Here is a 25,398-nt window from a genome sequence, read left to right on the forward strand (position 1 = left end):
CGGGAAGAGGCCCTTGTCCTCATCAACATGGGGATAAGGTGCTTTGTGGTGGGGGGGCCTCGCAGGGCGCCCCCTCCCCCAAAGCACCCCCCCATGTTGAGGGCATGCAGCCTGGTACGGTTCAGGAGGAGGGGGGCGCTCGCTCGTCCCCACCCCCTTTCCTGACCGGCTGGGCTGCGTGCTCGGATCGGGGTCTGGTATGGATTTTGGGGGGACCCCCACGCCGGTTTTTCGGCTTAGGGGGTTCCCCTTACAGTTCCATACCAGACCTAAGGGCCTGGGATGCCCCCCCCCCCGCGCTCGCCGCAATAGGAAAATTTGTTTTTCCTATTGCAGAGAGAGCGAGATGCAGTAACCTGCTACAGACGAACGGGCTTTCCGTCAGGAACTGAGTCCGGCGGAGTTACGACGTAAAGATTTGAAGAAAGTTTCAAATCTAAAGTACGTCGGATTTCCGACCGAAATGGTCTGTCGGAAGTGCGATGGAGACCACACACGGTCGGATTTGGTCCGGCGACGTCCGTCGGACTTTTGTAGCCGAAAAGTCCGACCGTGTGTACGCGGCATAAGTCCATAGCTATGCTCAGTGTCACAAGCAATATACAATATATTGTCCAAAGTATTGGGACACCTGCCTTTATACGCACATGAACTGTAATGGCATCCCAGTCTTAGTATGTAGGGTTCAAAATTCATTTGGCCCACCCTTTGCAGCTATAACAGCTTCAACTCTTCTGGGAAGGCTGTCCACACGTTTTAGGAGTGAGTCTATGGGAATGTTTGACCATTGTTCCATAAGTGCATTTGTGAGGTCAGGCACTGATGTTGGACGAGAAGGCCTGGCTCGCAGTCTCTGCTCTAATTCAGAAAAAAAGGTATTCTATCGGGTTAAGGTCAGGACTCCATGCAGGCCAGTCAAGTTCCTCCATCCCAAACTCACTCATCCATGTCTTTATGGACCTTGCTTTGTGCACTGGTGTGCAGTCATGTTGGAACAGGGAGTGGCCACTCCCAAACTGTTCCCACAAAGTTGGGAGCATGAAATTGTCCAAAATGTCTTGGTAGGCTGATGCCTTAAGAGTCCCCTTCACTGGAACTAAGAGGCCAAGCACAAGCACTGAAAAATAACCCCACATCATAATCCCCCCCCCACCAAATAATTTGGACCAGTGCACAAAGCAAGTTCCATAAAGACATGGATGAGTGAGTTTGGGGTGGAGGAACTTGACTGGCCTGCACAGAGTCCTGACCTCAACACAACAGAACACCTTGGGGATGAATTAGAGTGGAGACTGTAAGCCAGACCTTCTCGTCCAACATCAGTGCCTGACCTCACAAATGCACTTATGGAAGAATGGTCAAACATTCCCATAGACACACTTCTAAACCTTGTGGACAGCCTTCCCAGAAGCATTGAAGCTGTTATAGTTGCAAAGGGTGGGCCAAATTATTTTTGAATCCTACGGACTAAGACTGGGACGCCATTTCAGTTCATGTGCATATAAAGGCAGGCGTCCCAATACTTCGGACAATATATTGTATATTGCTTGTGACACTGAGCATTGCTATGGACTTAGGGCTGGTTCACACCACAGAGCTGCAGACTACATGTGTGAAGCTGCCCGCTGGCTAAATGGGTAGCAATTCCATCTAGCAGCACTGGGGTTGCTGGTTCAATTCCCCAACATCCTAATGCTTGTTTTGAAGTTTATATGTTCTCCCTGTGTGGGTTTCTCACCACAACCCAAAGACATTCTGGTATTTTATTTGTCTCCTGTGAAAATAGTCTCTAATGTAAGAAAGTTAGTTTTGGACTTTAGATTGGAAGCTCATTCCAGCCAGGGACTGATGTTAATGTTTGTTAGCACTAATCATGCCCAGGGACTTGGACATTTACATTTGTAGGGTTTACACTGCACAGGAACATATGCTTAGAAAAATAGTATTATGTGTTCCTGCTCATCAGGTGCAATCACTTTTACATGAAGAGACAGATTGAAAGATACTGGTGGGCGTGTACTTCTCTTGGGCGTGTGTCAGTGTGCTAACAATACAACCTTATATAAAGGGCTGCAGTGGGGGGGTTCATTTGGCCTGAATAGCAGCCAGTTTTTTTTGCTGTGATTTGTGGGGGAGAAGGAATGATATTGCACATAATGACAAACGCCCATCTAGGGCTGTTTGTTTTCTGAAATTCTTGTGCATTTATTTCATCAAAAGTGGGTTTATGTGGCCATGCTGTCAATTTGTGTGTGTATTCCTGTCTGAACAAGCATTCATGAATTGAGAGCATGTGCTGACCTTCTACTCTTTACTCTCATTGCTTAATAGTATACACAGAAATGCAGCTTCCAGCAGAACATACTCCCCATTGTATGTGTGTGAATTGTGGGGTGGTGGTGGGTGTTATATTTTGAATATGTGCCTTTTTATATTATGTTGGCATGCTTTGTAAGAATAATGACTTAAGTATGTTTCTATAATCTTGCAGATAAAAATGTGATGTGTTGCCCGTTATACACTGAAAGTAAAGCTGTATTCACTCTAAGGTTTAGACAAATTTTAGATTGTAAGCTCCTATGAGCAGGGCCCTTAAAACCCAATTGCTAATTGTTTTGCTAAATGTAGCACCATATATTCTGTATAATATAAAAAAAAAATTATGCTAGTAAATGTACATAATTTTGTTTCTGCTGGCAAAATAAAAGTACATTATTGAGCTTGTTTGTTGTTCTCTTTTCTTTCTTCTATTTAATTTAGTTTTGGGGGTGGTGGTTTTGGGGAAGTGCAATATCTTATACCCATAGAAATAAGATATAATTGTGCACCAAAAAAAGGTGTTTAGGTGGAGTCTTTGTATATAACAGCTGTGAAGAATTGCAGGTAATGAATTCAGCTGGTGGATAGGCAGTGTTGTATGTGTCAGTCCTGGTTCACATTGGTGCGTTTTGACATGTCAAACCAAGGGCAATTGCACCGTCCTTATCGGTGCGGCGCTGCAATTTCCAAAAGTAGTTTCTGTACTACTTTTGGAAACCTGCACAGATGTCTCTGAAATTCCCCCCGCAGTCGGGACTAACATGCGGGAATGGAATTGTGAGTTCAGCTGAACTGGCATGATTTCCTCCCATTGTCAGTGTGAACAGAGGCTCAAACTGGGCCTTTGTAATTCACCTGCTGCAAATCCCAGGGACACCATTTCTTATCAAACTCCCTTAAGTTTGCCTTAAATATCGTTATATGTAGAAATACAAATCTGCATATCTGCAAATAAATGAAAAAAAAAATAAGAATCGTGGTTGCAATCAACTATTCGCAGCTGTGATCAAAAGAGCGTGGTTTCACCTTCTGACCCAGAAATGAGTCATTGTAATTACCTGGAAGTTCCTGTGCTGGTCAGGATCTCCATCTAGGTGGACATGGTGAGGTCCCTCCTTAGTAAAGAGGAGATGCTGCTCATTTGCCGGCTAAGTGTTGTGCTTACTTCCAGTGTGGGGGTGGATGTGATAATTAGTTTTGGTGTGGGTGGGGTTTATTGATTTGTTTTGCATTACCACACGTTTGCTTCCCTGTTCTGCCGAGAAAGTTCCGCTCGCCTGCGCAGTAGGATCCGGCGGAAATAGCCGAAGATAAATAGGGGAAAATCAGCTGTGCACGGCGCCTGTAAGAGGGCCCCTCGTGGGCTCGCTTCACTCGCCACGCTTCGGGCACGGCCTCGCTTCACTCGGCTCTTTTAGATTCCCCCTCTAGGTCCACTTGGATGGTAGGTAAGGAACCTGGACCCAGAGCGCAGGCGCCGTGTACAGCTGATTGTAGATTTTGTCGTTCGGCTATCTCCGGCGACTGCTAGTAATTGGTACTGCGCAGGCGCTGCGCCTGCGCAGTACAGGGGGGGAACTTATCCGCCGAGGGAACTTTCTCGGTGAGACACCGGCACACATCACTTCCTGCATTTGTTTTGCTGATGTAAATCAGTAAGGACTATGCACATATAAATAAGAGCTCCTTTTATATATATATATATATATATATATATATATATATATATATATATATATATATATATATATATATATATAAATCTTGATTCACACTTGGGTGACTTTTCCAGCAAATTTGGACATCCGCCTTGTATGACAAGTTGTACCTCATGATTCTCAATGATAACCATTCATATCTGTGCTACTTCAAGTCGCACCAACTTCAAAGTAACCTAATGAGATTAGTTGATAACACCTTTGAATTAGGCCCTATTTGCACTTTGGTGTGACTTTCATGCGACTTGAGGTACATAGGTCACTATATTACACAGGCATTCCCAGAAGTTGGGACCAAGTTGCAGCGGCAAAGTGGCAGCAAAATAGTGTGACTTTCAGGTGGCAGCAGTGTGAATGAGATTCATGGATAACACCTTTGAATTTGTCCCTATTGTCACTTGTGCATCCTGAAAGTGGGGCAAATTCATCCCTGCACTACCTTGGTTTGACTTTGATGCGATTTGAGGTCCATACGCCACAAGATTACACAGGCATTGCTTCAAATCACGGCAAAGCTGTGCAATTTTAAGGTCACACAAGTGCAAATAGGGCCTAATTCAAAGGTGTTATCAACTAATCTCATTAGGTTACTTTCACACTTGGGTAACTTTTCATGCAGCTTTGAACCTCAGAGTCGCATGAAAAGTTGCCCCCATGATTTCTATTCATATCTATGCAACTTCGCCCATGTTCACATAGCTCTGAATTGACATGCCAAATTGCAGGCCAAATCGGCACCTATTGACAGCAATGGAACTGTCCAAATTGGTGCGATGCCACAACGATTACCAAAAGTAGTTCCTGCACTACTTTGGGTGACTTCAGGGGTCGATTTCTTGCCTCCCAACTTTTTGAGATGGGTATAAGGGACACCTATTAGCAAAATTATGTAATCATAGGACACAGCCCCTAAAACGCCTCCTTAAAGGAGAATTATTCTAAAAAAAAATTATTAGTTAGACCCTCAAGTGCTTTTTTTTTTTTTTACCAATAATATTCCTTTAGATTGGCTTTGGAAATTTACAAACAAAGCAATTTAGAAATTAAAGTGAATGAAATGAAAGGTTTAGCCCTGGGAAACACTTTTTGAAAGATAAAGAGTGCATTTTACATAAATCTATATAGATCAGACCAAAATGAGGGACCGAGGGATTTTGTTCCAAATAAGGGATAGTTGGGACCTATGCGATTTCACTAGACATCTGTGCAGGAAAGTGCACTGATGTCTCTGAAATCGCTCACAAAGTCGGGCTGAGGCCCCTTTCACACTTGTGCGACTTTTCCTGCGACTTTGGACATCAGAGTCGCATGACAAGTCATACCCCGTGATTTTCAATGAGTACCATTCATATTTGTGCTACTTCAAGTCACACCGACTTCAAAGTAGTTCCTGTACTACTTTGGTCCGACTTTGATGCGAGTTGGGGTCCATAGACCTCAAGTTTACACAGGCATTCCCTGAAATTGCGGCCAAATTGCTGACGCGAAATTGGGCGATTTTCCCCTGCGACTCCTGCGTCCATAGACCTCAAGATTACACAGGCATTGCTGGTGTGAAAGTGGCCTAAGTCACTGTGCTAAGTACTATTATACCTAGAATATAAAGTAGTCCCACCATCAAACACTAGTGAACGTATGTTCTCAATATAAATGCACATCTGCATGAGCATGGTTGTTACTATGATATTAATGCCTGAAATGCAAAATATTATTGTATAGAATCAAACATTAGTAAATGTATTTTCTATGTAAGCATGTGCTCAGCTCTGTAGCATAGTAGTATGCCCTGCTACCTTCAAAGGTTCAAGCCATGAGTTCAAATCTCACTGATGGTATTATCTCCTAAAAATGTGTGTTGTACTCAGAAGCATAATCAGCCAATGTACATCCATTTATTCCATATTTTAACTCTTCAAATGCAGGCAATGGTATGTATTTATTCAATAAGATTATAGTGTGGAATTCCAAAAATCAAAGAAAAATATGTCGTAGGCCCCCCCTTGCATACCAGGCCCTTCAGGTCTGGTATGAATTTTAAGGGGAACCCCACACCAAAATTAAAAAAAAAATTGATGTAGGGCCCCCCAAAATCTATACCAGACCCTTATCCGAGCATGCAGCCTGGAGGTCATGATAGGGGGGGATGAGCGAGCACCCTCCCCTTCTGAACCGTACCAGGCCACATGCCCTCAACATGGGGAGGGTGCTTTGGGGTCCTCCCCAAAGCACCTTGTCCCCATGTTGATGGGGACAAGGGCCTCTTCCCGACAACCATGGCCGGTGGCTGTCGGTCTGCGGGCAGGGGGTTTATCAGAATCTGGAAGCCCCCTTTAACAAGGGGGCCCCCAGATCCTGCCCCCCTATGTGAATGGATACCTGTTTACCAAAAAGAGCAGTAAAATGTAAAAAAAAATTTTTGACAAGTCCTTCATAGCTCCGAGCTGTCTTCTTCCCTGAGCCATCTTCTCCTGCTGCTGTCTCTCCCACCGCCATCTACTCCTCGAGCTGTCTTCTCCCAGAGCCGTCTCTCCTGCCGCCGCTGCCTTCCTTGTCTGCTGTGTTCTTCTGCACCACCAGTTACCCGCTAATTTAAAAAAAATGCTCATCTTCTGTGGCAGTCTTCCTCCGCTGTGTTGTCACCCGCTGTGTGGCGTCTCTTACATAGCCATGGGGTGGGCTCTCCAGGTGACATCATCGGATGGCCACAGAAGACCGCCACAGAAGAAGAGCAGCTTTTTTTTATTAGCGGGTAATCGGCTGCGTGGAAGAACACAGCAGTGGGAGAAGACGGCGGCGGCGGGGAGAAGAAACATCAAACACTAGTAAATGTATTTTCTATGTATGATTGTGCTAAGCCCAATAGGCTAGTGGTCAGCGCTTCTACCCTGAAAAACTCAGGCTTTGAAGGACTCATGGATTAAAATTCCACAGAAAGATACTAAAAGATTGCATTGGTGAAAAAAAGGCAAATGACAATTAGCCAAAGCAGCATATGCTGAAAATAGGCGGATGCCAATTAGCCAATGCACTTTAATTTGGCTGATTCTATTATATTAACTCTTCAAATGCATGCAATGGTATATAAGTATTCAATAATATTATGGTGTGGCATTCCAAATACCACACACTAGCTAACGGGCAGTTTACATTTCTTTGTTTGTTTATTTTAATTTGCTTGTACACTGAAAAAATAAACACAGCTGGTGGATGGGATTTAAACTCATAGCATGAGTGCTGTGGAGACATCTGAGCAGACCACCAAGCTATTGTGCTAAGTACACTGAGACCCGCATAATAGTGTAGTATGATTAAAGAATGAACATACATAATTACTGCTTTAAAGTCACCTAAATGAAAAAAAAAAACATAAAAAAAACAACATACAACAAATATTTAACCTAAATGTTCAATACATGTAACTTTACAGAATAGCAGACATTACTCTGTAATAATCCATCATAACTGCATAACTGCATAACTTACATAAAAAATTTTCTTTCCCATACATGGATCATGGTTGCAGTGCAGTGCTATATAATAATTTAGTAGAAATTGGCATTTGCATATACGTGGAATCGCTAATTAGCACTGATTTCCAAATTTACTAACATATGTTCGCCGCTAATAGTGCTCTTTTTTATTCGCACGTTCCCCTGTTGAAATCTTAATTGCCTAAAATGGGCGCTATTATATGTAATAGTGCCCAGTACTTCCCGGTGCTATAGTAAATGACCCCCAGTGTGTCCTAACCTGGGAGCTCAGTTAGCCACACTGCCATGCTAAGGTAACTTTGCAATGAATGTATATACTGGCTATTACAGTAGGACATAAGCTACAATACAAAGTCTAAAATTAAACATAAGGAGAGAGCTGTATTGTCATCCACTCACATTTCTTTTTTTTTTTTCTGATGTACTTCCGTGAAATGTAATAAATGGCAAAAATTGATATGATTGATATGATTAGCAAGCCTAGAAGTACAGCAGTCAGTCCCAAATGGCAGTTTCGTTTGCATTCATCTGCAAGTAGAAAGAAAAAAATGTATACCTAAGTATTAAAAATGCTTCAACAATGCAGCAATTATATTGATGTACCAACAACCCCCACCATTAGGGTAGGCCAATGGAAGAGGAAAACTTCTTCCACTACCTACACTATATGGCCAAACATTTGTGAACACCTGTCTATCATATCTATGTGAGATTTTTGGATATCTCACTTTGCAGCCTCCACTCTTTAAAGTGTTCAACAAGATTTTGGAGCATGTATGTTGGACTTTGTGTCCATTCAGCCTATTTTGTAGTGTTACCATTTACTGCAAACAACTGAACCCAATGATAAATTGATGGGATTTTCACATGCTTTTGGTCATAAAGTTAAATGTCAACAAACTTTTAGCCATATACGTAATGTACTTCAGAAAATTATCAAGGGCATGGCAGGATGGACAGTGTCTCAGATGCAGGTACAGGCCCCTCTAACTCCTTTTCCCATAACTCCATGGGTTCCTGGACAACTCCCTCTGATGTTCCTCCCTCAGCAACTCAGAAATGCCACACCTGAGGAGGCAGAGGTAGTTGGGCAAGTGATCTGCAGACAAATCGTGAGAAGCCCTCCACTAAACCAGTCAGAGCCTATCAACACATAGCTTCTCTGGAAGACCCAGCTGCTGTGGGGAGCACCTTCTGACTGCTACTAGGGTACTGTAATTCCAATGAGGTGGCCATGTGTCTTCGGAGCTGGGATCCCTCCAGCTGTTCAAGTGTGTTACCAGAGCTACCCTGAACTTCATAGAGAGCAATGTTCTTTATGAAAATAAACACATGTAGCTGTTTGTGTTCTACACCCTTTTGACTGATACTAATTTAGGCTAGATTAGGCTATTCTTATAGATACTATGCTATACAGTCACATGTTACCCTGACTGAACCACAGAAACATTGCTGTGAAGAATCCATGTTTGTGCAGGTTTCATAATCTGTTTTGTATTTTTGTGCATTGTCTACATGCTGGGAATCAACTGCATTGAAGCAGAGACAATCATACTCTTCTGTGGGGCAAGAAGGGGATGCCCTCTTATATAGAAGGTGAACACTGACTTGGAGGCAGTCAGGGCAAGCAAGGTCCCCATCCCCATGATAGGACTGTCGAGTTGGGCTTTCTCCAGTTCAACTGTTCCAAACATACATAGTAAAAAGTGTTACACTAGAACACGCCACTGCCAAAAGTCAAACAGGGAAAGAACCCCCCCCCCCATACACACAAACACACACCAGAACAAAAGATGTGGCCAAAGAAGCTGAAGAGACAGAAATCCCAGACTTGTCTTAGGAATGCCTAGACCTAGGCAAAGAAGAAGTAGAAGTAGGCCTTATGCTGCGTACACACAAGCAGACTTCTCGTCGGACTGAACTCCGAAAGGACTTTTCGACGGAGTTCCGACGGAGTTCCAACAAAACGGACTTGCCTACACATGATCACACCAAAGTCCAATCGTTTTGAACGTGATGACGTACGACCAGACTACAATAAGGAAGTTCATAGCCAGTAGCCAATAGCTGCCCTTGCGTCGTTTTTGGTCCGTCGGACTAGCATACAGACGAACGGATTTTTCAATAGGAATTGAGTCCGTCGGAAAGATTTGAAACTTGTTCCATTTCTAAAGTCCGTCAGATTTTTCGACAGAAAAGGTCAGATGAAGCCCACACACGATCAAATTGTCCGACGGATTTGTTCCGTCGAACCTTTGATGCCGAAAAGTCCGGTCGTGTGTATGCGGCGAACTGCATGCATGTACTGGAAGAGTATAACTGGGCACAGACATAGAAAAATAATCCAGTAGTTGCCCCTCTAATAGAGGTAATATGGCTATGGTGGTGTGCACTTTTTTTGGCAGAGAGAATCCATGTGGGAGCAGGACATTGTTGTGTCCACAAAACATTTGCCCGTTTTTAGGGGTAAACCATGTCCGGTTTTGTCCGGTTTGTTGGACAAACCTGCCGAAAATGTGTGGTCTGTTCAGGGCGATAAGGCCTGAATTCCACTTCAAGCTTGGAATATGTCTGCACCACTGGAAGCACTGACCATTCGCTTTCTTACACTCAACATGTCAAAAGACAGATACCATCCCATTCTAGTTATGGTGGACCACTTTACCAGACAGTACAGACCTATAACCAGACCACGAAGACAGAAACCCAGATAGTGTGGAAGCACTTATTCTTTCATTATGGCTGTCTGTAGAACATACATTCAAACCTGTGATCCTGTTTCAAAAGCGCATTCTTTCAAGAATGGTGCCACTCACTAGGCATTAAAAGTGTGCACCTTAACCACTTCACGCCGGGAGGGCGTCCTGGGACGTCCTTGACTTTGTGGGGCTATATCTGAATGATGGAGATATATGATTATTCCTGTGCTATCAGGTATGTAGCAGACCGGACTATTGGGAAAAGCTGCCTGCACCGAATCAGGTACGAACCGGACCCTATGGGTAAATAGTGGTATAGGTGGGTGGTGCTGCGCTAATCCTAAGTAAAAGTGAACTAGCTGAAAATAAAATGGATACTATTATGTGGCGTGTATTGTATTGTGCGCTAAAATGATTTTAAAATGTAGTGATTACTACCTAGCCCGTGTAGGACCAGTCACTCTCACAGCAACAGGCCATATTAATGAAAATATACTCATAAGTGGTGAAATAGTAAATAAATATCAACAAATACATATAAATTAATAACAGCAATGTGAAAGTGTCAGCTTCTAATAAAGTGCACAGACGCAATAAATAAGTGGATTGCAACGTGTATCAAACATGCAACACATAAGGTGACTGTGTGCAGCAGTTCGGCCAAGAAATGCAGCACAAAAAATGTCCAAACAATCAGAGTGCTTCAACACAAAACTCTTCCTTCATCACGTGACAGCAGCATCCTATCATGCATCAATTGCAGTGTAGTGCTCAGGTAAACCACATAGTGCACACCATCCTTGTTTAAACACACGGGTGGGTAATGGCCCCTTACCTTAGGGTAATAGGGCAAGCGCATATGACCAAACTTGGGGGTACCGTCCTTAGGGTTCCACAGCTATCCTCATGGTCCTAGTCCCGGGGCATAGTTCCCTCAGATGTTTGGGGGGGAGTATGGAAATAACAGAAAGGAGGATCCCAGATAGTGTAATACAGTTTTGCTAGATAGCGGCTTTTATTAGGTAAAAACAGGGTACTCACATAAAAGACAATAATAAAGTGACTTGCTCCAATGAGCGGCGAGCTCGTACACCTCTATCAGCATAGATGCCTGTCCCGTTCCTACCAAACGTGACTTCATCAGGGGATGCGTACAGGCAAACAGAGTGTCTTTAAATAGCTTAATAATGGCCGGCAATGAGCGGCCATTTTCTCGAAGTCCCATCTATAACATTGCGGTGGCCATTTTCTTAGAGGTAGCACGGCGCGGCCATTGCAATGGTATTCTATGGAGCAGTGCGCACGCCGGCACCCAGCATCAGCTGACTATCAGGACCAATGGGCAGGGGCAAGCACCTCTATCCCCCCTAGCTGTCAGCAGAGGAGGACAGACGCAGATTACTCAACCCGAGTGTCATCTTACGCAAAATATATTTTAAAAAACTGGCAGACTCCTAAGAAAGGGGGGAAACTATAGGAGAATGTATATAAGAGAACCACCCAACGAGGTACAGGAGAAAAAGAGCTACAAAAAATGTATATCAAAAAATATATAAAAAATACACGATATAAAATAAATATAAAAATATATAAGTATATATGTATAATTTAAAAAACAAATAGGAAGAGAGAGACAATCATGCTGATATAGGCAAATTAACCACACAGAGATAGGGCATATCTCTGAGTGTGTATATATATATAATGAATGTGCATATATATATAGCATGGAGTAATCATCATAAATGGCACATCATATAGTACATAAAACAATAACCTAATTAAAAAGATAATACAGATATTGTAGATGTTAAAATTAAGTGATCAAATGAAAGGGCAAACTAATTTGATAGACAAGGGTGCTTTGAGTGAACCTACTTAGATACACCCAGCATTCCATTCTCAATAGGGCTACGTGGGTTGTAAAGGGTAAATGATGGCTAGATACGAACAAAGAGAACTAAAAATGGAGATTAAGTGCGTTTAAAATGTATAAAAAGAAAAATGAGCATAAAAATGAGCATTAAAAATCACTGAGGAAACAATTAAGATCAAATTCAATATTTAGGCCATGGGACGAGAATGTGTCCAAAGTAAAGATCCATTTGGATTTCATTTGACTTAGGGTCCTCACCTTGTGCTCCCCCCCCCCCCCGCCAGTGTTTAATGTATGGTGTGATACCCCAAAACTTCAGGTGAGTGGGATCCTTGTTATGACATATCAGAAAGTGTTTGGACACACTATGTTTGTCATAGCCATTGAGGATATTTTGGACATGTTCTTTAATACGTACTCTCAAAGGTCTTTTGGTGCGGCCAACGTACTGAACTAACTGCACTCCAGGGCATACACCGCCCCTTCAGTATTGCAACAGATGAAGTTTTTAACTTCGTAGGTATCTCCCGTGCTTGTCGGCGTAAAATTGAACACCTTTTCGTTTGGACGTTTGGTTCTCAGGCATGCGAAGCATCTTTTGCACGGATAGAATCCATTACCAGTAAAGAAGGAAAAGGGCTTCTTAGGTGGATCTACAACATTTTTGACCACTAGATCCCGAATCGTGGGTGCTCTTTTGTATATAAACTTCGGGTCCTTAGAGAGGGCATCCTGTAAACTGTCTATCCGCCAACAGGATATGCCAGTGGCGTCTGATAATCCTTTCGATTCTCTTATGTTGCACATTGAAATCTAGGATAAGCGGTATTCCTTCTACTAAGTTTTTCTGTTTTATTTTTTCTTTAATCAGTTCTTTCCGATCCATCTTTGATACTTCAACAATCTTAGTCTTAATAAATTGGAGATCATAGCCTTTCGAAATAAACCTCTCTCCCATCTTCTCAGCCTGTTCGAAGAACATCTCTATTTTGGTACAATTTCTTTTAATCTGCATTAGTTGGCCTTTTGGGATGTTGAAAACCCAATTTTTATGATGACAGCTTTCTATTGGAAGGTAACTGTTCCTGTCAACGCTTTAAAAGTGCGTCTTAGTGCTAAATGTGGAGTTCTCCTGTGTGATCTCCAGGTCCAGAAAATGTATTTTATTTTTACTGATGTCCCAAGATAGTTCAATATTTCTGTCATTATTATTCAGTTTTTCGAGGAATTGTGTTAACTCACTTACTTCACCATCCCATAGTATAAAAATATCGTCCATATAAATTTTTTATATCACTAGCTCTTCCGGACGATCATTAAAAACGTTTTCTTCCTCCCATTGTGCCATGAAGAGGCCAGCTATGCTCGGGGCATATTTTGCTCCCATAGCAACTCCAGTCTGTTGATGGTAATACGTCTTGTACCAAAAGTAGTTGTTTTTTAGACTAAATTCCAGGCATTTAATCAAAAACTTCCTCTGCATACAGAGTAGCTTGGTATATTTCCTCAAGCCCCATTTAGCAGCCTCGCATGCCCGATAGTGAGGGATCACCGTATATAGAGATGACACATCTGCAGTGGCCAGAACCCATGATCTATCTTCTCTTGGAATATTCTCTATAATTTGCAGAATTTGTTTAGTATCTGTCAGATACGCTTTTGTATTTTGGACTGCTGACTGTAGAAAGACATCAATGTATTGGCCCATCCTAGAAGTCAGTGAATCAATACTGTTTACTATTGGGCTTGGTGGTGGATCTGTTCTATTTTTATGGATTTTAGGTAATGAATATATAATTGGCGTACGGCAGGAGTCTGGTATAAGAAATCTCGCTTCTTTTTTGTTAAGTATGGATTTTTTCACCCCTAGATAGACAACCTGTTCAAGTGCCCTACGGCACCCGAACATGGGGTTCCTCAATAGCTTAGTATATGTATTAGCATCATCCAGCATATTCATCATCGAATTGTGGTATTGTTCTTTTGAGAGAATCACGATCCCTCCTCCCTTGTCCGCTGGTCGGATAACAATATCTCGCCTTTTCGTCAGCTTCCGGATACCACTTCTGATATAATGGGGTTCTTCTTTCTTTTTGATCTTCAGATCCTTGATCTCTTCTAAAACGATTTTCTTAAAAACATCAATATGTTTACTATCTTTTGTTGGGGGATTAAAAACTGATTTGTTCCTCAGTGAACTATGTAAAATGCCATTATTTACGGACTCTACAATTTTGGGTATCGGAGGATTTCCTGCTATATATTTCTGGATATTCAGCTTTCACACAAATTTTTGAATTCCAATGTAGGTCTGAAATTTATCGAGGTTCTTTGTGGGTGCATATTTCAACCCTTTGTCTAATACCCCGACCTCTTCATGTGTAAGTTCCTGACCGCTGAGGTTAAAGATGCCCTCTCCTCTTACTCTCTCCTTCTTTTGTTGTCTCTTGCCTGATCTTCGTCCTCTCTTCTTTCTGGACTTTTTCTGAGAGCGCGCATCTTGTCTGGGTTTCTCCCTGGGTGATGTTCTCTGCTCCGGTCTAAAAAAGGTCTATTGTACTCTTGGTCCCCATATTGTGAGGGGTATGGTCTAACTGGTCTTTCTTCTCCTTCTCTATTCATCAGGGGGGCGTAGTAATTATACGTGGGAAATGGACTTCGTTCGTCCTGCCGGTAGTTTCTCTGGCGTGGGCCCCTTCTATCTTCATATCCATATTCCTGGATGGGGCTCCTATCTCTTGGTCTGTAATATTCATATCCCGGTTCTCTGTTTTCCCTATATTCTTGTGTGGGTCTCCTCTGATCTCTGTAATTTTGCTGTGGTCCCCTATACTCTCGTTCCGCATATGGTGGTCTATACCAGTTATTCCTATTCTGGGGTTTTCAGTTATTTTTCCAGTAATATGGCTTTCTTTCTCCATTTTGGGGTGTTCGATTATTCTGTTGGGGTCTCCTCTCATTCCAGTATGGGGTGTTCATATGATATTCCATATTTCTCCCATCATTATCTCTATCTGAGAGTTACTAAACAAATTCTGCAAATTATAGAGAATATTCCAAGAGAAGATAGATCATGGCTTCTGGCCACTGCAGATGTGTCATCTCTATATAGGGTGATCCCTCACCATCGGGCATGTGAGGTTGCTAAATGGGGCTTGAGGAAATATACCAAGCTACCCTGTATGCAGAGGAAGTTTTTGATTAAATGCCTGGAATTTAGTCTAAAAAACAACTACTTTTGGTACAACAAGACGTATTACCATCAACAGACTGGAGTTGCTATGGGAGCAAAATATGCCCCGAGCATAGCTGGCCTCTTCATGGCACAATGGGAGGAAGAAAACGTTTTTAATAATCGTCCGGAAGAGCTAGTGATATATAAAAGATATATCGACGATATTTTTATACTATGGGATGGTGAAGTGAGTTAACACAATTCCTCGAAAAAGTGAATAACGACAGAAATATTGAACTATCTTGGGACATCAGTAAAAATAAAATACATTTTCTGTACCTGGAGATCACACAGGAGAACTCCACATTTAGCTCTAAGACGCACTTTAAAAGCATTGACAGGAACAGTTACCTTCCAATAGAAAGCTGTCATCATAAAAATTGGGTTTTCAACATCCCAAAAGGCCAACTGATGCGGATTAAAAGAAATTGTACCAAAATAGAGATGTTCTTCGAACAGGCTGAGAAGATGGGAGAGAGGTTTATTTCGAAAGGCTATGATCGCCAATTTATTAAGACTAAGATTGTTGAAGTATCAAAGATGGATCGGAAAGAACTGATTAAAGAAAAAGTAACACAGAAAAACTTAGTAGAAGGAATACCGCTTATTCTAGATTTTAATGTGCAACATAAGAGAATCGAAAGGATTATCAGACGCCACTGGCATATCCTGTTGGTGGATAGACAGTTACAGGATACCCTCTCTAAGGACCCGAAGTTTATATACAAAAGAGCACCCACGATTCGGGATCTAGTGGTCAAAAATGTTGTAGATCCACCTAAGAAGCCCTTTTCCTTCTTTAATGGTAATGGATTCTATCCGTGCAAAAGATGCTTCGCATGCCTGAGAACCAAACGACCAAACGAAAAGGTGTTCAATTTTACGTGGACAAGCACGGGAGATACCTACGAAGTTAAGAACTTCATCTGTTGCAATACTGAAGGGGCGGTGTATGCCCTGGAGTGCAGTTGCGGCCTTCAGTACGTTGGCAGCACCAAAAGACCTTTGAAAGTACGTATTAAAGAACATGTCCAAAATATCCTCAATGGCTATGACATACATAGTGTGTCCAAACACTTTCTGATATGTCATAACAAGGATCCCACTCACCTGAAGTTTTGGGGTATCACACCATACATTAAACACTGGCGGGGGGGGGGCACAAGGTGAGGACCCTAAGTCAAATGAAATCCAAATAGATCTTTACTTTGGACACATTCTCGCCCCGTGGCCTAAATATTGAATTTGATCTTAATTGTTTCCTCAGTGATTTTTAATGCTCATTTTTATGCTCATTTTCTTTTTATACATATTAAACGCACTTGATCTCCATTTTTTGTTCTCTTTGTTCGTATCTAGCCATCATTTACCCTTTACAACCCACGTAGCCCTATTGAGAATGGACTGCTGGGTGTATCTAAGTAGGTTCACTCCAAAGCACCCTTGTCTATCAAATTAGTTTGCCCTTTCATTTGATCACTTAATTTTAACATCTACAATATCTGTATTATCTTTTTAATTAGGTTATTGTTTTATGTACTATATGATGGACCATTTATGATGATTACTCCATGCTATATATATGCACATTCATTATATATATACACACTCAGAGATATGCCCTATCTCTGTGTGGTTAATTTGCCTATATCAGCATGATTGTCTCTCTCTTCCTATTTGTTTTTTAAATTATATATATATATATACTTATATATTTTTATATTTATTTTATATCATGTATTTTTTATATATTTTTTGATATACATTTTTTGTAGCTCTTTTTCTCCTGTACATCGTTGGGTGGTTCTCTTATATACATTCTCCTATAGTTTCCCCCCTTTCTTAGGAGTCTGCCAGTTTTTTAAAATATATTTTGCGTAAGATGACACTCGGGTTGAGTAATCTGCGTCTGTCCACCTCTGCTGACAGCTAGGGGGGATAGAGGTGCTCGCCCCTGCCCATTGGTCCTGATAGTCAGCTGATGCTGGGTGCCGGCGTGTGCACTGCTCCATAGAATACCATTGCAATGGCCGCGCCGTGCTACCTCTAAGAAAATGGCCACCGCAATGTTATAGATGGGACTTCGAGAAAATGGCCGCTCATTGCCGGCCATTATTAAGCTATTTAAAGACACTCTGTTTGCCTGTACGCATCCCCTGATGAAGTCACGTGTGGTAGGAACGGGACAGGCATCTATGCTGATAGAGGTGTACGAGCTCGCCGCTCGTTGGAGCAAGTCACTTTATTATTGTCTTTTATGTGAGTACCCTGTTTTTACCTAATAAAAGCCGCTGTCTAGCAAAACTGTATTACACTATCTGGGATCCTCCTTTCTGTAATTTCCATACTCCCCCCCCAAACATCTGAGGGAACTATGCCCAGGGACTAGGACCGTGAGGATAGCTGTGGAACCCTAAGGACGGTACCCCCAAGTTTGGTCATATGCGCTTGCCCTATTACCCTAAGGTAAGGGGCCATTACCCACCTGTGTGTTTGAACACGAAGATGTGCACTATGTGGTTTATCTGAGCACTACACTGCAATTGATGCATGATAGGATGCTGCTGTCACGTGATGAAGGAAGAGTTTTGTGTTGAAGCACTCTGATTGTTTGGACATTTTTTGTGCTGCATTTCTTGGCCGCACTGCTGCACCTTATGCGTTGCATGTTTGATACACGTTGCAATCCACTTATTTATTGCGTCTGTGCACTTTATTAGAAGCTGACACTTTCACATTGCTGTTATTATTTTATATGTATTTGTTGATATTTATATACTATTTCACTACTTATGAGTATATTTTCATTAGTATGGCCTGTTGCTGTGAGAGTGACTGGTCCTACACGGGCTAGGTAATAATCACTACACTTTTTTTTTTTTTTTTTAAACTCTTTATTGCAAAATTTTACTTTACAAGTTATTTAAAATAATCACTAAACTCTATAAAATCATTTTGGTGCACAATACAATACACGCCACATAATAGTATCCATTTTATTTTCAGCTAGTTCACTTTTACTTAGGATTAGCGCAGCGCCACCCACCGATACCACTATATCTGAATGATGGGTGCAGCTACAGACATCATTCAGATATCGGCTTTTTTAGCTGGCGATTCCCTACACCATAAGAATGATCATAGTGGCTGTTCCGCCGCTTGATCGTTATTACGGGCGGCGGGAGGGGACGGCCCCCCTCCCGCCGCCCTCCGGTGCCACTACCGACTCACTGCTTTCATCAGTGACTCGGAGACAGGATCCGCCAGCCGGATGGTGATTATAGAGATTTCCAGCAGACCAGATGGTAGCTGGAGTCTTCATGATCGTTCGGAGGCCGGGCGCGATGTTATGATGTCACGCCCGGCCTCTGCATTCAAAAAAAGTTGCCGCCTCGGCTGGGAAGCGGTGATCATTTATTTTTTTTATTTTAGGCTTCCCAGCCTAGAGGTGAGATGTGAGGTCTTATTGACCCCATATCTCACTGTAAAAAGGACAGATCGTGCCATATTCCTATTATATATAATAAAAGTGATCCAAATTTTTTTTTTTTTTTAAATGTAAAACTAAAAAAATAAAAGTCAAATTAACAATAAAAATTTTTTAAAGTGCCCCTGTCCCCGTGAGCTTGCACGCAGAAGCGAACGCATACGTAAGTCCCGCCCACATATGAAAACGGTGTTCAAACCACACATGCGAGGTATCGCCGCGAACGATAGAGCGAGAGAAATAATTGTAGCCCATGACTGCTTCGGTAACTCAAAACATGTAACCAGTAAAAAATTTTAAAGCGTCGCCTATGGGGATTTTTAAGTACCAAAGTTTGGCGCCATTCCACGAGCGTGTGCAATTTTGAAGCCTGACAGGTATCTTTTTACTTGGTGTAACTTAATCTTTCATATAATGCAAAAAAATTGGGCTAACTTTAATGTTTTCTTTTTTTAAAAGCATGAAACTGTTTTTTTTCCAAAAAAAAACGCGTTCGAAAAATTGCTGCGCAAATACCGTGCAAGATAAAAAGTTGCAACGACTGCCATTGTATTTTCTAGGGTCTTTGCTAAAAAAACATATGTAATGTTTGGGGGTTCTATTTAATTTTCTAGCAAAAAAATGATGAATTTTACATGTAGGAGAGTAGGAGAGAAATGTCAGAATTGGCCTGGGCATGAAGTGGTTAAAGTATTTGTAGAGGCACAAGGTTTTTTTACCTTTGTGCATTCTGTGCATGAAGGGAAAACACTTTCTGTGTGCAAAAGCCCCCCAGCCCCCCCCCCACCCATTACTTACCTGAGCCCCCTCTCGATCCAGCAATATCCACAAGAGCTTTGCCTCTCCGGGGACTCACACTCCTGATTGGATTTTGGCAGCAGCATGAGCCATTCTGCGGCTCCATGTGTGAATGGACACACAGAGCCACAGGTCGGGAGCGCACCTGCTTGGGCGACCCAGAGCAGGAGGGAGGAGCCAAGAGCACCGGCGGGGGACCTAAGAAGAGGAGGATCCAGGCTGCTCTGTGCAAAACCATTTTTCTTCCTCCAACACAGCAAGCCCCCTCCTCAAGAAGGCACATGTACAATCATGCCAAGGAACATCTAAATGATTCAGAGAAGGATTGGGAGAAAGTACTGTGGCCAGATGAGACCACAATTGAGCTCTTTGGCATTAACTCGACTCATGGCAGAAGATCTGTGAAGAAGAGTGGACTCAAATCCCTCCTGAGATGTGTGCAAACCTGGCCACCAACTACAAGAAATGTCTTACCTCTGTGCTTGCCAACAAGGGTTTCTCCATCAAGTACTAAGTCATGTTTTGCTTGGGGATCAAATACTTTTTTTACTCACTGAACTGCAACTTAATTTATAGCATTTGTTTTATGTGTTTTTTCTGTATTGTTGGTTGATATTCTGTCTCTTTCACTTAAAATACACCTATGATAAAAATTATAGACCCTTCATTTCTTTGTAAGTGGGCAAACTTACAAAATCTACAGGGGATCAAATAATAATTTTTCCCACTGTAAAGCCTTGTTTTTTATTTATTTTTTTTTCAAATAACAAACATGTTATACTTACCTGCTCTGTGCAGTGGTTTTGCACAGAGTAGCCTGGATCCTCCACTTCTCGGGTCCCTCGCCAGTGCTTCTGGCTCCTCCTTCCTGCCGGCTGCCCCCAGAGCAAGCAGCTTGCTCTGGGGGGCACCCAAGCAGGTGTGCTCCTGAACTGAGGCTCTGTGTGTCCATTCACACATGGAGCCGCAGATTGGCTCCCGCTGCTGCCAAAATCAAACCAGGAGTGTGGGTCCCCGATGAGGCAAAGCTCTCATGGACATCGCTGTATCGAAGGGGGGGCTCAGGTAAGTAATGGGGGGGGGGGGGCTGGGGGTGCTCCTGCACACAGAAGGTATTTTTATCTTCATGCATAGAATACATGAAGGTAAAAAAACCTTGTGCCTTTATAACCACTTTAAGGTGCACACCAACAAGTAAAATTGCAAGCACCATTGGAAGAAGTCCAGAGAGTTGTCCTAGAAAAGACTACTCAAGTTGTGCCAGTTTGTGATATCCAGATTGAAGGGCCCCATGTAAAACTGAGAGGCCTACACCCTTACCTTCTCAAACCAATTAGGACCCCTAGAGAGACCCATAAGAAGCGATTTCGAAGAACCTGTCTAAAGCACACACTTTTTTGTTTTATCATTTAACCAGCAAGAATACACAGATCAGCACTGCATCCATTGGTTACATACGCAGATCGAATGCTGGTTTTCCAGCATCACCATTCGAAAAAACTGGTCATTAACCAGCGGTAGACACAGAATGAAATTCAGACAGTTCTTGCTGAACTTGATGATTTTCAGGCCATATATACCTTGCTTAAAGTTGTGAGACACAAATGTTGTGAGACACAAAAGTCGGTGGCTCTCACATGCTCTTTCACCATTATCTCCAAGACCCTCAGTGGAAGCCTTGGATCCTTACTATAATACACAGCTCAAAGGTCACCCACCTCAGGTCCATACTCATGTTGTAGGGCCCGCTAAACCACCATCCACTGACATGCTTGAAAATAGAGAAATGCCCCCTCTTGTCCAAGAACATGGAACACAGACTCAACCCCAAGGGTTTCCACAGACTTAACACTGGGAGACCCCTGTACATGTTGCGCAAAATCAATATGAATGGTCTGCAAACTTGCTAGGGACAGCGAGTTCAATGGGGTGGAGTGCTCATTTACTCACAATGCTCAGATGCAGGCCCCTTTAACTCTTTTCCCCACAACCCTCTGGGTTTCTGCACAAGCCCAAGGAAGATAAGCTTCTCTTCTTTCCTCTCTTAGCTTAAGTAGACATACTGTAGTTGGGTAAGTGATCTGCAACCAGGTGGTGTTAAGTCTTCCACTGTCAGAACCAGCATGTACACAGCCAGTCAACAGACCAATAATATACTTTTCTGACTTCCAATGTTCCAATGTTTGTTCTCAGGCCTGGGATCCCTTCGGCTGTTCATCTGCGTTACTAGAGCTACCCTGGATGTCAATGAAAGTGAAGATGTAATGCGGATAATCACAAGTAGCTGTTTGGTTCTGAACTGTTTTACTGAAGTAGTAATTCTCATATTAACCTCTTCATGCCAGTGCCTCCCAGCCCTATAAGAGGTTTAGGATGCCGGGAGGTGGGGTATAAGATCACGTGACCGCCGTGAAAGCCAATCACGGCGGTCACGTGATCCGAAAAACTCATGGCTACAAGTAGCAATCAGGAACCTTTGGTTAGGGCGCGTGCTCTTGGCACATCTGTATTAACCACAATTTACGCAAATATGAGGCCTCTTTGCGCCAAAGCCCAGGCACCAAAAGGCTGCATATTTGCATGTGGCCGGTGCCAAGGGCTTAAATACATTGTTATTATAATTACCATATTATGCAGCCACATGTTACCCTAACTAAACCACAAAGACATTACTGTGAGAAGTCCATGTTTGTGTAGCTTTTATAATCAGTTTTGTGTTATTCTGCATTGTATGTATGCTTTTTTGCCATTCTGTTTAGCATTATTGATTCTAACCTTGCCCCTGTTTTGTAGACTGCAACTTACATTTACTCTCTGTCTGATCATGCATTTGATAATGCATCCTGTTACAAAACTATGAAGAAATCAAATTTTTGAAGCAGTCAGTTAGCAATAATAACAGCATTTATTATCTGAGCTCCTTGTGACAGTTTTATTATATTTTGAATCTGACAGTTGACCTAGTGACTTTTCACTTCAGCAGGGTGCCAACACATTACAATATTCTACAGTAAAATCATTGCAGCTTTGTAACCATGTGGACATATTTTTAAATGGACTCACCCTGCCCTGCTCCAAATGCATAATTACCTCCACAGCCATGGTCAGCTACAGTACAAAGTATATTCTTCAGCTACATTTTCTCTGTGCTAGCTTTGTCTGTGCAGTCCATCCCAATCTATGGGACATCTCCAGAATATACCCAACCCTGAGTGATGAACCTATAGAAGTCTTTCTGGCACCCTAGCTCTCCACGTGGAGGTCTCTCTGCAGGGGTCTGACACACCCTGTGCTGAGTCGGGCCTATAGCTCAGCAATCTGCAAAGCCCATGCTTCCTGCTGATTGGACATAATCTGCTTCTGACTAATGAGGAGCCCCTTAGACCTCTGAATAGAGCTTACTAGTCCACACAAAGAGAGAGCAAAAACATAAACAAAAATAACAGCAATCCATCCTGCAAAAGAAGAGGGCTAATGCTTAGCTCCCTGATGACCATTGACTCTTATCATCTCTCTCTTGAGAAGCTATGTCTGCCAAAGTATCTTCAACATCTTACATACTTCAGGGTGTGCTGGATGCCTGGTCTGCCGCTATGTGTAATGGATGTGATTATGAGTATTATGGTGAAATGCCTATTTCAAATATAACCACATAGTTTGATCTAAGGGTCGCTACTGTGTTCTTCAGTGACATAGAAGCTGGAAAGGGGAGGGGGGCTCTAAACTGAATTGAATGGCCAGACAATGAGCAGAAGCTAAGCACTAACAGCGGAAATGGGCCTGCTTTGTAACAAATCTGTTACATTGTCCCGAACGAGCAAAGAACAAGGTGACGTAAAGGTCCACAAGCTTCCTCATACCTTTATATGTCACTGAGAAGTCATCCTGGATGGGCTCTGGTTGGGACACATGCTCCACCTGACAAGCAATGAATGGATGATCCTGGATCTGAGCAGGGGTGAGGACTATAGAGCTGTTCACTCTGAAAGTCCCATCAGCATCCATCTGAAATGTTCCAATTTCGGATTTATTCAGGATCTCAATATTATTCCGCAGCCAGGTGACTCTAATCTCTCTAGGGAAGAAACCTGTAATTGAACAATCCACCACGTTTTTGTCATTCTTATCAAGATACTTGTTGTGTATCTTGACCGTTGGTTTAGCTGTAAGACAAAAAAGATTAAAACATAAATAATCATGTTTAATATTGAGAATGTCCAAGTAGCATGTAAAAAATGATATACTGGTATGTATTTTTGTTTCCATTTTCCGGCTAAAGAAGTTGAGAAAATGGGGAGAGTCTTGGAAATTTAGGGAAAATGTGCCCTTTTTTGCCTACTAACCTGTGAAAAACCATGTAAAAAGAATGTGCTAAAAGAAAGTTTGTTTGTGAACTCTAGGAGAGCTGGGCAATACACATACAGCCATTAATTTGCATAGGCTGAGTGGCCCCGGTTATTCGCAAACATTTGTCATTCAGAAGCCTGGAATTTTTACCACCAGAATTCGCACTAAAGCCTACCAGTATGAATGGGGCCTAAAACTAAGTTTTATTGTTGGTGAAATTATGCTGAAGGTGAAATTAGTAGTTTTGTTGCAAAATCAAGGAAAATGATGGTGGCTGTAGGGGAAGGAGGTAGAGTGGCAGTTGACTGTGGACAGAGGACAGACATAAGGCAGAGCAGTAACTGAGTGTTGCTAATCTATGGAGGGGAGAGGAGAAGCAACTAAACACATTTCACTGGGAGAGGAAGCAGAAAAGGATCTGGTCATGCATGAGGAGAGGAGACAGATAGATATCTGATCATGGATTAGGTTAAGGGGTCATGTATGAGCTGTCATTTGAATTTTTTGAAGAAAAAAATCAAAGTTCATACCCTTTCTCCTCATGTGTGAAGCCCTGGTACAATTTTTACAGCAGAAATTAGATACCGTACTTTGCTCCTTACCTTCAACATTGAGCTGGATCTCCCTGGACATTCTGTCTGGACTGTAGGTGACTAAACACTTATAAGTCCCGTGGTTGGCGATGGTCACATTGCGAATGGTCAGCGATGCTTTTCCTTGTCTGGCTGCCTGCTCATTGAAAGACACCCCGTCACTGAGCACTTTCTCCTTATTGTCAAATCTCAGCAGTTCTTTAGTTCCAAAGGACCAGATTATCCCCAGAAACTGTGGATTTATCGGCAGAGTATTCACGCTAAAGGTACATGGTAAAACTACATGAGACTGGAAAAAAGCTGTTTGTGAAGGAGGAGCAGTTACTTCCAGCCCAGAACCTGGAAAAAGATGTATTAAATTATCATTTAAAGGGAATATATAGAGGTTTTTGTAAATACTGTATATATCTGTTATGGTCAGGACTAAAAAAAATTATATTTTTGCAAGATATTTTTGATCAGTCAGGCAAATATGATATTTGCATATTGATATTTTGTAATCTTTTAGCCACCAAGTGGAGCTTTTGTTCCATTTTTTACAAGTTGTTTTCAATAATCTTACAGCCTGTTGAAAAAAAACCTCTGGTTCACAGACCTGAATAGCTCAAGGGGAATGTTATACACAAATAAATTAGTCAGAGCCCTCCTATATTGGGCGACCCCATAAAGACCAGACCCACTGAGCCTCAGAACAGGAAACTACTGCTGTGCTACCGCCTTAGATAAATATATAGTGCTGTAATGTACAATGTTTATTTGTAAAACATAGATTGCATATCTCTCTCTCTCACACACACACACACACACACTCTCTCTCTCTCTCTCTCTCTCTCTC

At 42.2% G+C, this 25,398-nt stretch overlaps 1 protein-coding gene across 2 annotated transcripts in view; it reads right to left on the reverse strand.

The window, feature by feature from the left end:
* The window catches only part of LOC141148554 (uncharacterized), a 456,462-nt gene that overhangs the window by 82,348 nt on the left and 348,716 nt on the right, over positions 1-25,398 (reverse strand). The window contains exons 2-4 of one of the 2 annotated variants that reach the window (XM_073636104.1): positions 24,573-24,902; positions 23,484-23,786; positions 7,928-8,056 (exon numbers count right to left, since the gene is read on the reverse strand). In XM_073636104.1, the coding sequence (XP_073492205.1) occupies positions 7,928-8,056; positions 23,484-23,786; positions 24,573-24,902 (762 nt within the window). The remainder of the gene's footprint in view (positions 1-7,927; positions 8,057-23,483; positions 23,787-24,572; positions 24,903-25,398) is intronic. The other variant, XM_073636103.1, reaches the window with a different exon arrangement.

Source organism: Aquarana catesbeiana, linkage group LG06, assembly GCF_042186555.1.
Source record: "Aquarana catesbeiana isolate 2022-GZ linkage group LG06, ASM4218655v1, whole genome shotgun sequence".
NCBI lineage: Eukaryota > Metazoa > Chordata > Amphibia > Anura > Ranidae > Aquarana > Aquarana catesbeiana.